This window comes from Corythoichthys intestinalis, chromosome 15, assembly GCF_030265065.1.
Source record: "Corythoichthys intestinalis isolate RoL2023-P3 chromosome 15, ASM3026506v1, whole genome shotgun sequence".
Classification (NCBI taxonomy): Eukaryota; Metazoa; Chordata; class Actinopteri; order Syngnathiformes; family Syngnathidae; genus Corythoichthys; species Corythoichthys intestinalis.
In genome coordinates, this window is record NC_080409.1 from 4,210,428 (window position 1) to 4,230,097 (window position 19,670).

The 19,670-nt window shown below is 40.5% G+C and overlaps 2 protein-coding genes across 10 annotated transcripts in view; one reads left to right on the plus strand and one right to left on the minus strand.

The window, feature by feature from the left end:
- LOC130931246 (uncharacterized) overlaps positions 1-2,242 on the plus strand; it is a 159,601-nt gene extending 157,359 nt beyond the window's left edge. For 2 of the 6 annotated variants that reach the window (XM_057859873.1, XM_057859874.1), the window contains one exon: positions 21-2,240. In XM_057859873.1, the coding sequence (XP_057715856.1) occupies positions 21-144 (124 nt within the window). In that variant the 3' untranslated portion in view covers positions 145-2,240. Of the gene's footprint in view, positions 1-20 lie in introns of all 6 variants that reach the window. The other 4 variants (XM_057859875.1, XM_057859870.1, XM_057859871.1 and 1 more) reach the window with 4 other exon arrangements.
- The window catches only part of syne3 (spectrin repeat containing, nuclear envelope family member 3), a 139,044-nt gene continuing 119,596 nt past the window's right edge, over positions 223-19,670 (minus strand). Inside the window, exons 14-16 of one of the 4 annotated variants that reach the window (XM_057859867.1) lie at positions 14,786-14,929; positions 12,583-12,768; positions 224-7,493 (exon numbers count right to left, since the gene is read on the minus strand). In XM_057859867.1, coding sequence (XP_057715850.1) covers positions 7,311-7,493; positions 12,583-12,768; positions 14,786-14,929 — 513 coding nt within the window. In that variant the 3' untranslated portion in view covers positions 224-7,310. Of the gene's footprint in view, positions 7,494-12,582; positions 12,769-12,977; positions 13,082-14,785; positions 14,930-19,670 lie in introns of those variants that run through there. The other 3 variants (XM_057859866.1, XR_009067185.1, XM_057859868.1) reach the window with 3 other exon arrangements.

Here is a 19,670-nt window from a genome sequence, read left to right on the forward strand (position 1 = left end):
TGTTTTTTGTGTATGCTTAGTTGGATTGACAGCTGGGAGCTTTACCTGCTGTTCTTGCTATGGCTGCTGCTCTACTGCTTCTGGCTCTTGCCACAAATGGACCTGAAGACTTTGCTCAGTTTGCTGTTCAACAATAACCACTGAAGTCACACTTGCACATATGCTTGTTTTACACTTCTTAAGAAAATATCTTGTATTTTGTTACCAAGATTACAGACTATTCTCCTCTAAGTGAATGATGAAAAAAAATATATATTATTTTTGGATTTTTAAATAGACTGGAAGCCTTTCAGGGAGTTATGTCCAAACAAGACATGGAAAAACAACCATACTTTTTTTTTTTTTTGTGATTGGGCTATTGTAATGGTATATTTAAAGATCTTAAAAACATGAACCAGGAACCTGCAGCTAATAGATTGCTACCGTCCTTACAAATACAAGCAAACTGGACCATATTACACCAGTAATTAAATATTTTCACTAGCTTCCTGTGAGTCAAAGGATAGACTATAAAATCTTAATGACCTTGCACATGCTTGGTTCAACCCCTAACAGGCATCTAGACTCCTAAGGTCATCTGGAAATCAAATCGTTAGCTCCTTTAAATCAGGGCTAAAAAAAACTATTGTTTACCACAGTGTATTCATAACTGCCCATATACTTCAAATGTCATGTTATGACTTTTGCTTTACATTCAATTTTTGGGTTGTATTTCTATTTCCTGTTTTGTTTTCAACAGTCTTGATGATTTAACATGATTTTATGTATCATTTTATTTGTGCTTTGGATTTTTATGTGATGTAAAGCACTTTGAATGACCTTGTGTTGAATTGTGCTGTACAAATAAATTTGCCTTGCCTTAACAGTCAATAGCAGTGAACGAGTTAATATGGTGTAAGCTTTATCACTCCAACTTAAGTAGCAAAATAATATTTCCAATTTTGAGTCTTGCAGCCATTAAATTCTATTTCCACAAATAAAATAGAAAACCTCCTAGTGGTATGCATTGTAACTGCAATATGTTTTTTTTTTCAATTGGTTTGCTGCTTTTTTTCACATCAACTTTTAAATTTTGTACATTAATGCAATGAGTGAAAACTGAAAATCCAAGTGCATAAAACTTCTAAAGCACATCAAATGCTTGAAATGGACAGCCCATTCATCAAAAGCAAACAAGTATTTAAAATAACAGTGACAGACATCAAAATGAGGTCATTTTTATTTTTTTCAAACTATTTTAAAGATTACAAAAGGTGAGCTCTCATGCAGTACTAATATACAAAATAAAAGACAAATGAAAATATAAACAGGTCTGAGATGATCATCCAATAATGCAAATTGTCTGCATTGAACAAATACCTCACTTTACAAGTTTTTGATGATACGAGCGCTTAATGAGAGATGGTCTCCTTATGCGAGCAAATTTTCATCATACAGGTAACAGAAGAAATCTAGAAAAGCCTTTCTCTTGTCATGTCTCGGAGATGCGATTAGGCGGAGTGGAACGTACGCAATTCAGCAATGTGGTGTGGGGGAACCTAGTATTATGTAAGTATGGATATGTTGACATCCTATTCTATGCTACCTGATCCCTGATGCTGGCACCGACAATCTCTCGACCTGCGTGTCTAATTTCCACCCAGTAATGCGTGAACCCACTCAGACGTGTAATTGTCCTGCAGAAAAATGGAAATGCTGCGTGGAGGCAGCCCCAGCACCACCCCAGCCAATCGGGAGGGAGCAAGCGCAGCACCCCCCATGGGTGCGATAAAACCAGCCCTCAAGGAAGGGATGAGGGGTCCCACCCGGATCCCCAACCACCCCAACAGACGCGGCACACCGTAGGATCTTCATGGCCCACTAGGCCCGGGGCAGGAAGGGATCCCCTCCTGGACTGGGCGACACCCTGCGCCCTCGCCTGGCATCCACACTGGGGCCCAAGGAGGATGCCGAGGTAGCAAAAAGAGAGGAAGGGGGAAGCAGCAGAATGCTGAGAGGCGGCGCGGGACAGGAGCCCAAACTCTCTCGCAACCGACAGCCCTCACAAAGAGGAATCCCTGCCCCGGGAGCACCGCCATATAGAAATGTGTGGGACCAGCCTGTCGCCCAGCTAGGGCGGCAGACAAAACCAACTGGCCCCTACCCAGCACCGTGATGGGTTTGTCTGGGAAGGGTAGTGCAGTGTATGCATTAAAATGGGAGAGCCCAGCTGACAGGGCAGTGGGACCGCCGTGTGGAACTTCTTGTCATCCACACACCCCACTGCCCCTCGCCGTAGCTCTCCCTTGAAGTATGTATGGAGTGCGGGAATGGCAGTGGGAGGGCAACGGTCACGTCACCCACCCCACATCCTCGGGCTATGGTGCATTAAATTTTAGGGGGTGCCGGCCCGGGATCCCAACTCTCCCCGAAACCTCTGAATGAGTGTGTAGGTGCCCAAAGTGAAAGCCAGGGATTCCCCTATATTCAACAGATTGTGGCGCACCGCCACACTAAAATGAAAGCCGCCACGCCTGGCAAATGAGATGTATTTTATTTATTTATTTAAATATAAAAAAATTTTTAAGGCCGCTTCAAACTAGCGGCAGCCGAGTGGGAGGAGTACAGCGGACACCTATTCATTGTGTATTGTAGCCTAATGTTCGTAACTATGCAGGCCCCCCCTTAAGAGACGCAAGGGGAACGAGTAGGAAGAATGGGAGAACGAGCGAGATAGCGAGAGATAGCGGTCGCATGTCGTAGCAGCCCGCTGTTATTTTGTTATTGTTTTTCTTTATTATTGTTACCACAATAAAGTGGGTAAGCAAATTAGAGCTGAAACGAATACTCGAGCAACTCGAGTAACTCGAGTTTAAAAACTGATCCGAGTAATTTTATTCACCTCGAGTATTCGTTTATTTTGACAGCTCTAAGCATCACGTTTTGCTCGGACTACTTTTAATGCGGGACAACGCGCTGATGTCACGTGCGTAGAGGAAGAAGCAAAAAAAAAAAAAACTTACTGCAGCAGACAGCCGCTACAAACGACTCCGACGTTGCAAAATACTAGCCTGCACATGCTACGTTAGTTGCAGTTAGCTCTGGTGAGTCTCATAGAGATCACATGTATGTTGAACTAGATGGACAATGACAGACTAGGCCGCGTCTGGGCAGCGTTAGCAAACAGCCGCCATCTCTCTGGTGAGTCTCATAGAGATCACATGTATGTTGAACTAGATGGACAATGACAGACTAGGCCGCGTCTGGGCAGCGTTAGCAAACAGCCGCCATCTTAAAGCAGTAGAGCGCTAAGCGCTAACAAAGAGCGCTAAGCGCTAATATATAAGATTAACGTTACTGTCACTACTAGCTCAAGTAACGTTAGCCCTGCGGAGGGCTAGGTTTCTATTAATTAAGACCACTTTCGATGCGTGGCTAACGTGTCTTACATACAGGCTTTAACATAACATAGCGTTGTGGAGTGATGAGGGTGTCAAATAAAAACTCAATAATGCTAACTATCAATTTTAGCTCAGTAGTCATTGCTGGATAAAACACCAAGTAGCACTAGTCCCTAATGTGCTCCAATACAGCCTGTATCATACATTTATTTTGAACACTGCAAAAATTCAAAATCCTATCAGGACTTACAGTTTAGACTAACTTAAAACTTTACTTGAACTTAAAAATGGCTTGACACAAATAAAAATTCAATTGAAAAACGTGGGGAAAAATCGTAACTTTTAAGCGAAGTGTGTTATCAAGCGTAAAGGCATTTATAGGTGTGTGTATATATATATATATATATATATATTTATATATAGTGAATTAGTCTTTTTTTTTTAATCCTAGTTACATCTGAGATGCAATTGTTGGCCGTTTTCAACAATACACATCAAAAATAAAGACATTGATTGACTGAAAATGATAAAATGTCTTGTTTTCTCATGTATATCTATAATTGCTCTTCACCTAAAAATATATTTGTTTTATCCGATTACTCGATTACTAAAATATTCGATAGCTGCAGCCCTAAAGCAAATACAGACTTCTCTCCTTCTTGCCCATATCCGGGGCATTACAATAATTTGGATCGGACTTTTCGGCGAAAGTGAGCGGTGGACGGCCGTCTTGGACGGAAAGCAAACTTTGACTAACTTGCGCTGAGAGACTGCGGAGAGGCGGGGCCCAAAATAAAGCCTTGCTCTATTTTCAGAGCGTTGGTCACAGTAAACGATTTATCAGTTCAAGCAGAGTAAAATGATACATATTCACGGTACAAGAACGTCGTTTCTGGTTCCATCGATTGGTAAGAAAAGGCTGTTTGTACGAGTGACGTGTGGGCGCTCCCGTCAGGGGAGACATTTCACGTGGAGTGGCTATTTTTCGGCACAACACCGGCGCGCCAACTTCAGACAATTACGGCTGACGAAACTTTGATAAATGCGCCCCCCCCACCCAAATTTCGCGAGCTCTGGGACACTCGAAAAATGACTCTCATACCTCTCCTTGCTAAGTTAATGGTACCTCGACGTGCCTTTGTGTGGAAATTTAGTTTACGAACAACGGGGAAAAAACTATTCACCTTCTCACCGAATCAAGTAAAACTCTTTACACGGCTATTAGAATTCCCCCAGTGCTCTAAATGGGTCAGTTGACAGAAGGACTGTTATTGTTGTGGTAATGTAGTACTTATGAGGGTCAAATAAAAGGAAAAAGGAGGACTACGACCACGGTCTGCAACCCACGGCTCTCGGGCCGCATGCGGCTCTTTAGCGATGCTTCGGAGCTTTTTTTTTTTTTTTTTTTTAATGGAAAAAGATGGGGGAGGGAAATATATTTTTTTGTTTTAATAGGATTTCTAGGAGGACAAACATGACACAAACATTCTTTCAATTCATTAATATTGTAATGAAGTTAAACTTGTGGTGGCATAGTACAACAGAGTAGTCACGTGGTGCGTCATTCTCTATAGGATCCACTGCAGGGAAAATAAACATTTAATCATGAAGGCTAATTACGTATTTCTAGCCAACTTAGTCATTTCTATAGTAGGCTAATATAGCTAGTATCGATAATTATAAGGCTTGTACAAGGCTTTTAATTTTTTGTGGCTCCAGACATACTGTATCAGTTTTTTTTTTGTTTTTTTTGGGGGTCAAATATGGCTCTTTCATCAGTTTGGGTTGCCAACCCTGAGTCACTACGAGATGTAAGTCGTACTATTGCCACGAGAAAAAAAGTCGCATTAGTACATCGGGTAACGTAGCTGTAATCAGCTACGCATTTTACATACATGTACTGTAGCTGAGAGGTACAACATTAGCCTGGCTAATGAAATATTTCAAATATATCTTTGTTATGGTTCTTCTTGGGGGAAAAAATGAAGAAAAAAAAATTCGCTGTGGCACGACATGGTGAGGCTGTCCGACTCCGATGCAGCCCACCACCACAGCTTCAAAAAATCCTAGGGGAAACACTGAAAGCTATTTACAGTGCAAGGTGAAGAGTCCTTTCGGTTGCAAATAAACCATTGAAATAAAGTTGGGGTTGTCACAGCAGATAAAGCCTTGATAAACGTTCATTCTTAAAAGTTACTGAACACATTTTCCAACTTTGTGATGACACAAAGGTGCTAAATCAAGGCCAAACATACTGTTATCTGAAAAGCGATTGAGGAAAAAAAAATTTGAAAATTTAATTTTTCTGGAATTCTGGAAACACATTTTTCCAGTTGCAAAGATATTTTCAGGTATCTTATTTTCACCATGTTTTTTTTTCTCTCCCCAATTTCACAACTTTTGGCCGTGTTTTGGCGCAGGGGCCATGGTCTCAACGGGAGACATATTTTCTTGAGGGACAGCAAAACAAGTACAGTGATCCCCCGTTTATTGCAGTCAATGCCCCCCCCCCAATAATCGAAATCCACGAAGTAGAGGTTTATTTACAGAAAAATTTTCCTTTTTTTTTGAGATACAGATGAGACATGATTTTCCCCCAAAGTATAATTATTAAATTCTGCTGTCATGCTGCTAGAACGGCACACAACAAAACAAGTTGCCATAGCGACTACAGCCAATATTTAACAAGTTAAACGAGGCGGCCTTTGAAAAGGCTTCTCTAGCAACTTCAAAGCAGCTCCCTTGTCACTCATTGTTAACTTTACCAAGCTGCAGCTGCCGGTGAGAAAGGAACGCTTCAGGATGGAGATTGAGAGGCTGTACGTGACCGGATGAAAATCCTGCATTTATTATTATTTTTCATTCACTTTCCATGCCGGTTTTCCTCACGAGGGTCGGGGAGGTGCAGGAGCCTATACCAGCCAACTACGGGCAGTAGGCGGGGTACACCCTGAACTGGTTGCCAGCCAATCGCAGGGCACATTGACGCACTCACTCATACCTACAGACAATTTAGAGTGTTCAATCAGCCTACTACGCATGTTTTTGGGAGGAAACCGGAGTCCCCGGAAAAAACCCACGCAGGCACAGGGAGAACATGTGAAGGCCGGACCCCGGGATTGAACCATTCATCTCAGAACTGTGAGGCGAATGTGCTGACCACTCAGCCACCGTGCCACCTATTCATTTTTTAAATTGAAAACAATCTGCGATGATACTGAGGGCACGACGTTTGAAGCGCAAAGTAGCAAGGGATCACTGTAATCCCAAATGATGTTGCATTCAGGAAACGTGGGTACTTTGATGGATTACGAGTCCACACTTTCTCCACTTTATTTTTACTTGATACCTGTAGATAAAGTAATGCTAAAGGGGGTGGGCGGACTTAAGTCATTCTAGACAACAACCTGACATATTTACCAACTTTTATTCATCAAAACTGACTAAGTGTAATAATAAGGAACAGACAGGAATAACGTTGCCTTGCTGCAAGTGGCAACGATCTATTAAAGTACATATTATCTTTTGTATGATAAACTTTTCATAACGTGAAGCAAAAAAAAAGCTTCAAAAATATAAAATGACTTTTTCATGTACCGAAGCTTTCGTATCTCGAGTTACCACTGTTCATTTTTTGACACACTAGCACAGCCAAAGATAAAAACTAATGATACAGTGGTTAAAAATATATATAAGTACAACTCATTGTTATAGCATTATGTTAAGTTACAGTTGTGCATGTAGGCAAGCATTGTCAAAAAAAGGCTAAAAAAAGATTCAAAGGCTGTATAAGCTTAATAAAATATATAAACTGTGATGCAATAAAAATGATAGAATGGCGTTTACATTCTGAAGCTGAAAACTTGTTAGATGTCTCTTCAGAATATTATAAGTGAGTAATTTGTTGTAACAAAGTAAAATAGGCTGCAGCTATGTAGGTGGTGGTCCAGAATACCGCAGCATAACGCTAAAAGATCTTGCAAAGTTGTTGGAGATGGAGCAGCTGTTGCCTTCATCGACGAGAGGCAAGATAAAGGCCAACAGCAATAGAGCCAGGAAGAGGATCCAAAGAGGAAGAGCCAGTCGACACACCCTCTGCAGCAGCCCAGGTTTCTGCAATAAGAGAATAGCATTTAATAGAAAGCCATTATTGTCACTGTGCAGAGTACAACGAGATTGAATACTTTGCCATAACCTGCATCACAAAAAACAAAGGTAAAATTAGACTAATATGAAAACACAGGTACACATATTGGGAATAAAGGGATTTACAGCAAGTAGTAAGGTAATAGTAATGAGTGCCTGAATGACAATTTACAGTATTCAGACCAGGAGGCAGATGGCTGACTTGATATGATAGTGGAAATGACAGTTTGTACATAGATATTGATGTAACAGTGCAAAAATACCATCACGCAACAATGCAGGTATTGCATATGCAGGAGATTGAGACTAATATCTGAGAACATATTACTGAAAATACAATCATCTGCAAATACACATTTGATTGTGGAGTATCTTATAAACATAAATTGTCTCGATCAATCCATGTTTTGTGTTGACCCCTGCTATGTCTTTCGGTGCCCCCAAAAAATGGAAGCGAGGTTGAAATCAGTGCTTTCGAATAATGCTGACGGCAGCGTTCGATGCCCATCCATTTTCTCCCGCTTATCCGAGGTCGGGTCACGGGGCCAACAGCTTCAGCAGGGAAGCCCAGACTTCCTTCTCCCAAGCCACTTCATATAGCTTTTCTTGGTCGATTCCAAGACATTCCCAGGCCAGCCGGGAGACATAGGCTGCGTTCCAATCACGGTTTGAGTTGCTCTCGCTCACTTGCGATGACGTCACACGGAGGCCACTTTGAGGGCGGAGGGAAGCGAAATGCATCACACCTGCCCTCATTTACTCACAGGCAATAATATCATGGAACAACCACAAGGTGCCCATACTGCCTATTCCAAATCAGTGGCGCCTCCAGAAATTCTTCATAGGGGTGGCCAATGTTGCCTGGTACACCAGACTCTCCGCTGTTCCAGCTATTGAGTCTGGCCACCATTCACGCGGATACAATTTCCAGGGCGGAGCAAGCCACAGCAAACAGACAGCGGAGTGCACCAATCAGCGACGGGCAGACGTGACGTTAGTAAAATGAGGAGGGAAGGACAAGGGACTTGCGCGCGGAAGTAAACATACGAAAAGAGCGGAGTTTATTCAGCATGGCTAGCGCGAGACAGACCTGTTGTCAATGACTCGTGTCGATGTGTTTTTGGTAATTTAAAACTGAGTTTACCATGGATTGGAACATATTCTCGGCTCTCCTGTTCACCATCTGTGTTGTTGTGGAGACGACTTTCAACGCGCAAGAGTGACGTTGCTCGTTAAGAACACGTCACGCAAATAAACGAATCTGTTTTGTCGATTGATTTTGTAACTGCTCGAGAGGCCGTTAATGGGCTGGTTCCCAGACTATACTCTCAGTGTTTGAAAAATACAGAGAGAACAGTCTGGCAGAGCCAGGCAAGGCCAAATGGGGCCACTTAAAACCTTGAGGTGGCATACCAAAAAATAAAATCCATAATTCCAGGTTGTATGTTTGGTATGTTGTAGTAATAAACAGGCCAGTAGAAAACTGTCAGAAAGACTTTAGGACACGCCTACTGATATACTTTAGTTGATTGTGTTATATTGTATACTACTATACTGTGTTAATGTGCATAGTCCATAATAGTCCAGTCAACATTCTGAGTTCCGCAGCTACTACAATCTGACATAATACTGGCGAGTGGGGTGGGCAACAAATTCATTGAGCCGTGGCCAGGCCTGGCCACCCCCTGGTGGCACCATTATTCAAAATCGCACAAAATATATGGCGACTCATGTCAATAAGACTGAAACGTATTCCGCGCTTGATGGCAATACGTCGGTACAGGGAAATTAGGAGAATTATTAGTTTTGTATCAACTTTTACTTGGGTAATTCAATATTTATTTGTCTATACATTATAATTTGTAGACAGATTTGTTTTTTAAATACATTTAACCTATTTGAAGTTTAGTTTCAGTCCCTCCCAACGCCGTTTGATTGACAGACCATTCCTTTCATTAAAAGCAAAATGGAAAAGGCAGAAACTTTTTTTTTTCTCCTTTTTTTTAATGACAAAAGTGAAAGTCAATAAAAAAGTTACTCTACTTTTTATTAATTCAGTTAGTTCTCTTTAATTTTGGCACTCCTGTATTCCATACATTCTGCCATAACTGCCACATACAGTCTAATTTTTAATTTTTTTTTAAACAACAATGATTAATTTTTTCGAAAGGGCAGTTTGGTATAACATTCAAACACCGTGCTGGCAGCTTAATTCATTTTCTTCTTTGGTGGTATGTATGTACACACAGTGGGGCAAATAAGTCTTTAGTCAACCACCAATTGTGCAAGTTCTCCTACTTGAAAAGATTAGAGAAGCTTGTAATTGTCAACATGGGTAAACCTCAACCATGAGAGACAGAATGTGGAAAAAAAAAAAACAGAAAATCACATTGTTTGATTTTTAAAGAATTCATTTCCAAATTAGAGTGGAAAATAAGTATTTGGTCACCTACAAACAAGCAAGATTTCTGGCTTCAGGTCTAACGAGGCTCCACTGGTTACCTGTATTAACTCATTATCGGTAGAAAAGACACCTATCCACAACCTCAGTCAGTCACACTCCAAACTCCACTATGGCCAAGACCAAAGAGCTGTCGAAGGACACCAGAGAAACAATTGTAGACCTGCACCAGGCTGGGAAGACTGAATCTGCAATAGGTAAAATGCTTGGTGTAAAGAAATCAACTGTGGGAGCAATTATTAGAAAATGGAAGACATACAAGATCACTGATAATCTCCCTCGATCTGGGGCTCCATGCAAGATTTCACCCCGTGGCATCGAAATGATAACAAGAACGGTGAGCAAAATCCCAGAACCACACGGGGGGACCTAGTGAATGACCTATAGAGAGCTGGGACCACAGTAACAAAGGCTACTATCAGTAACACAATGCACGGCCAGGGACTCAAATCCTGCACTGCCAGACGTGTCCCCCTGCTGTACAGTACACATAGCCAGTACACGTCCAGGCACGTCTGCGGTTCGCTAGAGAGCATTTGGATGATCCGGAAGAGGACTGGGACAATGTGTTATGGTCAGATGAAACCAAAATAGAACTTTTTGGTAGAAACACAGGTTCTCGTGTTTGGAGGGAAAAGAATACTCACTTGCATCCGAAGAACACCATACCCACTGTGAAGCATGGGGGTGGAAACATCATGCTTTGTGGCTGTTTTTCTGCAAAGGGACCAGGACGACTGATCTGTGTAAAGGAAAGAATGAATGGGGCCATGTATGGAGAGATTTTGAGTGAAAATCTCCTTCCATCAGCAAGGGCATTGAAGATGAGATGTGGCTGGATCTTTCAGCATGACAATGATCCCAAACACACAGCCAGGGCATAAAAAGGACTGGCTTCGTAAGAAGCATTTCAAGGACCTGGAGTGGCCTAGCCAGTCTCCAGATCTCAACCCCATAGAAAATCTGTGGAGGGAGTTGAAAGTCCGTGTTGCCCAACCACAGCTCCAAAACATCACTGCTAGAGGAGCTCTGCATGGAGGAATGGGCCAAAATTCCAGCAACAGTGTGTGAAAAGCTTGTGAAAAGTTACAGAAAACGTTTGGCCTCCGTTATTGCCAACAAAGGGTACACAAAAAAGTATTGAGATTAATTTTTGGTATTGACCAAATACTTATTTTCCACCTTGATTTGCAAATAAATTCTTTAAAAATCAAACAATGTGATTTTCTGTTTTTTTTTTCCACATCCTGTCTCTCATGGTTGAGGTTTACCCATGTTGACAATTACAGGCCTCTCTAATATTTTTCTACGTTATTCCCATTTAAAAACAATTCACATTATGAAGGCGGGGGTACAGTAAAATTTTGGAAATTTTATTACAAAAAAACAAAACAAAAAACTAACAGGATTGGGACAAAACCAGGTGACTCGGACTCGGGTGCAAAAGGGATCGGGACATCCCTAGTGACTATTATTTATTTACACATAAAACATTTTTAAAAATAAAAGCATTGTAATCATTTCTTTTCCTGCTTTTTTTGTACCATGAAGAAACCGAACCGAACACTTTAAAAAAATGAGCCCAACTGAAATTTTAGTGTACCGTTCCCAACTCTACAACACCCGGTCAAAAATTTCAAGTGTGTTTTTTTCAAATTTGATAATTATGGCAAAAAGACATGGACAAAAAGACATTATCGCGTTAACGCGCGGTAATTAATTTTTTTAATTAATCACGTTAAAATATTTGACGCAATTAACGCACATGTCCCGCACTGTCCCATGTCAGACAGTATTCTGCCTTTTGGTAAGTTTTACAGCAAGGTTGTTTGTGCTGTCTAACAGCGAACTCTTGTGGTCGCTTTGCGACATGGTTTATTGCTTTCTTGCCAGTTCAATATGGCTGCATGACGTCTCGGGCTGACGCCTACGTTGTAATGTTGTGCTTATATGATCCTTGGACAAGATTTGTCCGTAAGTATGGTTGTTGTAAAGAATGTACATATTATGTTAGTAAGCGAAATGTTATATTTTTTGTATGAGACGCTTTTTGTTTATGTTTAGTGAACCTGTATAGCGTGCTAAGCTAACGTTGTTGCTAATGCAATGCTTGTGTACTTTTTGTAGTTTCACTACGGTCTAAAGAGAACAATGGTTTGAGGCCATTTTATTACTAAATAAGATGAAAAAGGAAGAAGTCTGATTATTAAGGCGTCGTTCACTAGCTGTCTAGCTTTGGAAAAAGTAGACGCTTCGGAGTGAGGATAGCATAGACAGATTTAAATGACAGTAGAGTGAAATGCCCACTACAGTCCTTATATACCGTATGTTGAATGTATATATCCATCTTGTGTCTTATCTTTCCATTCCAACAATTTATTTTACAGAATATATATATAATTTACAGAAAAATATGGCATATTTTATAGATGGTTTGAATTGCGATTAATTACGATTAATTAATTTTTAAGCTGTAATTAACTCGATTAAAATTTTTAATCGTTTGACAGCCCTAATTTTAACATAACATGATTCATGAAAAATAAAGAAGCAATAAGTCTGGGTGGACAAATCCCAAGGGGTTAGTCAACTCACCTTTGAACTGTACGTAGTCCCAAGACCACCTACAGCTTTCAGCTTGGACTTATAGAGCATCCAGCGGTAGCGCAGTTCTTCCAGACTTGCATTTACTGCTTGACCTGAACGAGTCTTATGAACTCCATTTTCCTGAAGCAAAAGTTGGAACTGCTCCTGACCCCAGGTTACCCTTGACCACAGGGCCTGCATAAAAACAGCGAAACAACTTAAGGGTTGCTCTAGCATTGTTTGTTTATCTGTTTTGTTTTAAATAACAATTTGCCATATTAAAAAAGTTCTACTGCATTTTAATTCATCTATTTATACACCATATGGAAGGGGTAAAGAGAATGGGAGTGAAACATTTTAAAATCATTATCATTCACCTCTGTCCTCGTTCATCCGATACTTACATATAGTGTATGATAAGGTTTGGGCACCCCAGACAATGTCCATTATTTTCATTTATATATCATTGGGTGTTTTGACCAGCGACTTCACCTAAAATATCAAAAAACTGATGGACAGAGCAACATTTCAGAACAGTGTACCGCACGAATGCTATTTTTTTTTTTTTAGACCGCATAAACCAGAAGGGGGTCAACATACAAGCGCGCTAGTTTTCTGCCGGTAATCTTTCAAAAAACAACATGCTGAGTTAACACTGCTACTATGGAACTTAGAGAAACGACTCTAGACATTACGACATATGAAGGATGTTTTCTTCATACGTTTCCCGAAACCAAAAAGAGGAAAAAATGTGAACAATGGATCAACTTGCGCAGACATCAAAAAGACCAGTTTAACGCCAGTAGGGTGAAACCATTCACCTTCATATGCGGTAGACATTTTGTTGGGGGCCATGGTCCTACAGATGACAATGCTGATCCATTGCCTGCCACAGCCTGCCCTGAAGAGGTAAGCCATTTTGATATTTTTACCTATTTTTTTAGCATGACGTTATACTGTGCTGCTTCTGTCTGACAATGAATGACCTGAAAATAATTAAAATGGTATCTGACTGCCACTGTTGTCACACTTTTTGTTGTAAAGAAACAACTTCAGTAAGGGGGAAGTGTAATTAATAAAATTAAGATGTGTTACTAATGAAAAAATTAAAAGTGTCCGTTGGCTGTCACTGAGTAGCATTTGCGATCGCACAAAAATAGCAACATAAATTACCCCAAACAACTGTCAGAGACGTAAGACAATCAGAGGATATAATATATCAGGAAGACAGGGCATATGGTAGTAAAAGATAGCTTGTTGAAACAGGAGGCTTTGTCACTGTCAGTGGTGTAGGGCAATGCACACAAGAAAAGGTGTCGATAAAAAAGCTAACTCTGGATCAGGTCAGCTCTTTTTCAACACTCAAGCCATCTCTTTAACTGGACATTTGTATGTTCTTCCACATCTTTACCAGTGAATTTGGCCCCAGGGACATCATTTTGAGACAGAATTGGTAGGTTTGGCTCAGTAAACATCTTGTTCGTACACTATTTGCATGCATCTAGCATGAGGGACAAACGCGAGTTTGACCCCACAATTGCTAACGTCATGAACATTAATGAGCAAAAGGTGACGTGTTACGTGCGGTACGCTATTGAAACTAGCTTTATCCGGTATCGGAATAGGGTGCCAAAAATGGTATACGTGCAACCAGTCATCTTTTACTTAACAATAACAAAATTTTTTAGTTGCCAATTTTTTTTTCTTGACGAGGACGTGATGATGACGAGCAAAAAACACGTCTTGGATCACTGTACCATAAGGAGACAAATGCTAGTTTTCGTCTGACGAGACGAAAATACGACATAACTCTCTGGCAAATGTTAACAATATATGACATTTGCTTATTGTAGGTGTAGTAGTCAGCCTGTATCCTAACCATGTTTGGTTGTGTTCACTCACGTGACATGTACTGTGCGCACCCCTGCCTTCCCCCGAGACAGTGTATTATATACCAGAGGTGGGCAAAGTATTCCACAAAGGGCCGCAGTGGGGATAGGTTTTTGTTTAAACCTAACATGAGCACAGCCTTTCACCAATCTGGTTTCTTACAAGTGGAATCAGTTGATTGCAGTCAGGTGCTTCTTGTTCCCACTGAAACATCATTGGTTAAACTGTCTGTGCTGAATCAGTTTGAACAAAGACCAGGACCCACTGCGGCCCTCGCGGACTGATTTGCCCACCACTGGTGTAAACAAATGTAGTAACTCACGCTTAGGGTATCCTGCTGCATCTTGAGTTTTTTGCCCTTGAGTATTGCTCCCTGGTTGCTAAGGATGCTTGAAAGTAGTTTATTTTCTTTACAGAGCCATGCCTCAAATTTTCGCCTCCTAGACTCATATAGATCTGCTTTCATCTGTAAAAATAGAATTCAGCATATTAAAATGAAACACCATTTATAGTATTCTGTTTCTGTACATACGTGCCTAAAAGTGTAGCTACCCTTCTGTTCATGAAAAAAAAAAAAAAACTAAAGATGTAATGAAATGACTTTAGTTAAAAAAAAAATTCTTGAAGTTGAATTTTGTTTCAACAGAACGGTTCCAGTTTATGGTACAAAACCATTAATTGGAGTCAACAAAAATGATGATAAATCATGGTACCTTCAGTGTTGCAGCCTGGCATAAATAATTTAAAGCTAACTCAAGTGAGCAACTCAAAAGTGAGTCTCTCGGATGCAATATTCAAGATAAAATTGGGGTCGTGATTAAGATATACAAATTGTGTACCCTTTGAGTAACAGCAAGCCGGTGCCCGAAAATAGTGAGCTTCAGGCGCCTATGAGAGAGGAGCGAAGCAGGGGCAAGAGGGAGCAGTGCTCCCTCAAATAAATGTCTTGCCACCTCAAATCAAAATTTGAGAAAGCACATTTTAAATATACTCACAATTAATACAAGTTGAACGATTAATTTGCTGTTCTGGAAAAATATCTGCCGAAACGGGGACACGAAGACAATATCGTATCAGTTCTCTCCCATCTGTCTTTACCTCTGCTGTGTGTATTTACTGGGCGCGCACAGCCCCCAGTAAACATCCAATCACTGTTAGTATGTACAGTAAATGAGCCTAGACATCGCCGGACAATGTGGTGTCAGGTTTTAGCGCGGCCACGGAGCGGAAAGACTTTGATGCAGCAGCTGTTTTCTCAGGGCGCTTTCACACTAGACCAAGAGGACCAGGGTCCGGTTGGAGAGCTACCTCACAGCAACACATGCAAATAAGTTGTTGAAAAGGTTCAGTATTCACATTGCGCCAACCAAACTTTCTGACTAGCATGAAATGGACGAAAGACGCACTCATTGATTAGACAACTTTAGAGGAGGAAATAACTCCTCTTCCTAGAGGCGAGAGAGCGTAGCGCATCACAGCTGTAACATATTATTTTTAATGTTAAATTGTATATATTTATATTTTTTAATTACTGTCCTATTTTGCAATGTGTATCTGTATGTGTCATTTTTTGTCAGTAGAAGTTTGTATGCATGCAAGTTTCAATTAAAAAAAAAAACGTCATGTAGCACAGGATAGCAAGTCGCCGCTGTCGTCGCTCCTCCCGACTCAATGCCGAGTGAACTGCAGTATATAAAAAATGTATAGGGGAAAATTAAACCACGAAAGGGACCCTAAGTCACACAGGCGTGCAGTCGCTCTCTTTAGTGACTTTTTGGACTGTCAAATTGTCGTCATGGCCAAGAGAGAGAGCGAGACTCACCAAACGGATGGAGCATGATGTGTACATATGATGCCACCAACACATTTCTGACTGCCCCCTCATGCATGCCTGTCTACAACCGGCCCTCGTTCTTAGCTGCATTTTCATCGAAAAGTGCTTGAAAACCTTCACATTTTTTCAGTCAACATGTTCATTCGCAATTTATCAGTACATTGCAGCTGAATAAAAGACAATAAATGCCACAATCTGCCTCACAGTGCCACATATTGGGCTAAATTGTGTGTCTCGGGTGGACATGAGCACTGCGCAAAAAACTAAGAGGTTCATAGCTGCATTTTCATCCAAATATGCTCGAAAATCACCATAATGGGTCGTGCCAAGGGGCCAGGCGGGTTCACGCTCATAACACCGCCTCGATGTGCCCCATTTTGTCCATTATAACCCAACGTTTCACCTGAAAACCAGGATTTCACTCTAGCTGTCTGGGCCAACTGTGGCGGCCACGGGAGCGAACACGTTGTCTTGAGGACTAAGCTACGGGGTCTGTGGAGGGCTAGAATTAATCATATGTTTAATAAATGTAAATTGGACAAAATGAACTATAAGGCCCTTAATGACAAACTCATTGAATCCTGAAGATAAAAATTGAAATCACAATATTCCAATAGGGAACATAAAGCATCTTGGAATCAACATGTCATCGAAACTTACAGAATTAGGTTAAATCATATACCACTTTTAACAAAAATATGGGAAGACTTAACACATTGGAATACTATAACTATCTCACTTTTGGTGTGAATAGTGACAGTTAAGTTGAACATATTACCACAAAAAAATTGTTTTCAATGATCCTCATCAACCCTACATCTTCGCTGCTTTCTCCTAATGAATAAAACATAACGAACAACCACAAATCAATGTGATTTTCAGTTTTTTTCCTCACATTCTGTCTTTCTTGGTTGAGGTTTACCCTTGTTGACAATTATAGGCCTCTCCAATAATTTCAAGTGGGAGAACTTGCACAATTAGTGGTTGACTAAAAACTTATTTGCCCCACTGTATATGAAACTCCCATGTGATACATTAAAACTGATCAGACCACAAGGACACTTGGATTCCTATTTGTCCGTGTCTAAGCAGCTGAACAGGACAGGTAAAAAAAAAAATAAAAAATCATATCTGTATGCGAGTCCTTATAAATATAGAGTGTGTGAGTATATATCTATATCTATATACAGGGGTGCACATAAGTGGTCCGCATGCGCGCATGCATACTGGACGTAGACAAACGCGCTGGCCCTCAACGGCTTCCATACGCTTTTGCGTACCGATGGCTGACCACTGTATTTGCGGCGGACACAAGACAATAACTTCTCAAAATGTCGAGAGGCAGGCCACACTGAGTAATTACTTCCGTGTTCCCCCACCCCCGTCAAAAGACAGACAGATGACAGAGACGTCACCGGAGCTACCGAAAAAAAGGACTTTTGCTGAAAAGTGGCTACAGGAAGTACCATGGCTAGAAGCAAATGATGCTCGCACGGAAATGCGGTACAAAATGTACCGTGAGAATCCCAATGTCGCCGATAAGAGCAGCGCATTTTATGTAGGGTCAAAGAATTTCAGCCATCCAAACTTTGAAAAGCACGAAAAAAAACAGAGCGCATGTGGCAATTAAGCAAACTATCGATGTCAAACAGGACCCCACTCGCCCTATGGACAAGCGGCGGAATAGGGCGGAATAAAGGTAATGAACAGCGACATGCACTGACAAACGTGTTTTTGCTCGCATTTTACAAAGCTAAACATGCACGTTCAATGAGGTCTTTTGAGGAGGACATCCCACTTTTAAAAAGGCTTGGAGTTAATGTGGGAGCCGCATAAAGCCCTTTATTTTGAATTGGTGCTATTTATTTCTTTACATTTCACTTCAAAGTAATGGCAATTTTGTTGTGCCAGTTGATGTTAATCAAGCGTTAATTGTTTATATAATTAATTAAAGGTAACTGGCTCTAAGTAAAGCTTGTCATAATTTTATCGCATCAGGCGGGTCGGCCAATGAGGACCAAGTCACATCTCCAGGTCCTCCTCTGAGAACCTGGGCAAAAAAATATGTGCACCCCTGAATATATATATATATTATATATACACAGTGAAGAAAATAAGTATTTGAACGCCCTGCTATTTTGCAATGAGTTACTAGCATGGTGTACCTAATAAAGTGGCCGGTGAGTGTATATACTCACCGACCACTTTATTAGGTACACCATGCTAGTAACGGGTTGGACCCCACGGTGATTATATATATAATTATATATATAATTATAATTGTAATTATAGCTGCAATTATATATTAATTACAGCTTAAAAATTAATCGTAATTAGGGCTGCAGCTATCAAATATTTTAGTAATCGAGTAATCGACTGAAAATTCTATCGATTAATCGAGTAATCGGATAAAACAAATATATTTTTAGGTGAAGAGCAATTATAGATATACATGAGAAAACAAGACATTTTATCATTTTCAGTCAATCAATGTCTTTATTTTTTATGTATATTGTTGAAAACAGCCAACAATTGCATCTCAGATGTAACTAGAATTGTAAAAAATGACTAATTCACTGCTTTCACTCAAAAAACCTTTAGATTTTATTTAAAATATATATATATATATATATATATATATATATATATATATATATATAAACACACACCTAAAAATGCCTTTACGCTTGATAACACACATCACTTAAAAGTTAGGATTTTTCGCCACGTTTTTCAATTAAATTTCTATTTGTGTCAAGCCATTTTTAAGTTCTAGTTAAGTTTTAAGTTAGTCTAAACTGTAAGTCCTGATAGGATTTTGAGTTTTTGCACTGTTCAAAATAAATGTATGATACAGGCTGTATTGGAGCACATTAGGGACTAGTGCTACTTGGTGTTTTACTCAGCAATGACTACTGAGCTAAAATTGAGAGTTAGCATTATTGAGTTTTTATTTGACACCCTCATCACTCCACAACGCTATGTTATGTTAAAGCCTGTATGTAAGACACGTTAGCCACGCATCGAAAGCGGTCTTAATTAATTGAAACCTAGCCCTCCGCAGTGCTAACGTAAGGTGAGCTAGTAGTGACAGTAACGTTAATCTTATATATTAGCGCTTAGCGCACTTTATTAGCGTTTAGCGCTCTACTGCTTTAAGATGGCCGCTGTTTGCTAATGCTGCCCAGACGCGGCCTAGTCTGTCATTGCGCATCTAGTTCAACATACATGTGATCTCTATGAGACTCACTGGACGCTACCTGCCACTAACGTAGCATGAGCGGGCTAGTATTTAGCAACGTCGGCGTCGTTTGTAGCGGTTGTCGGCTGCAGTAAGTTTTTTTTTTTTTGCTTCTTCCTCTACGCACGTGAC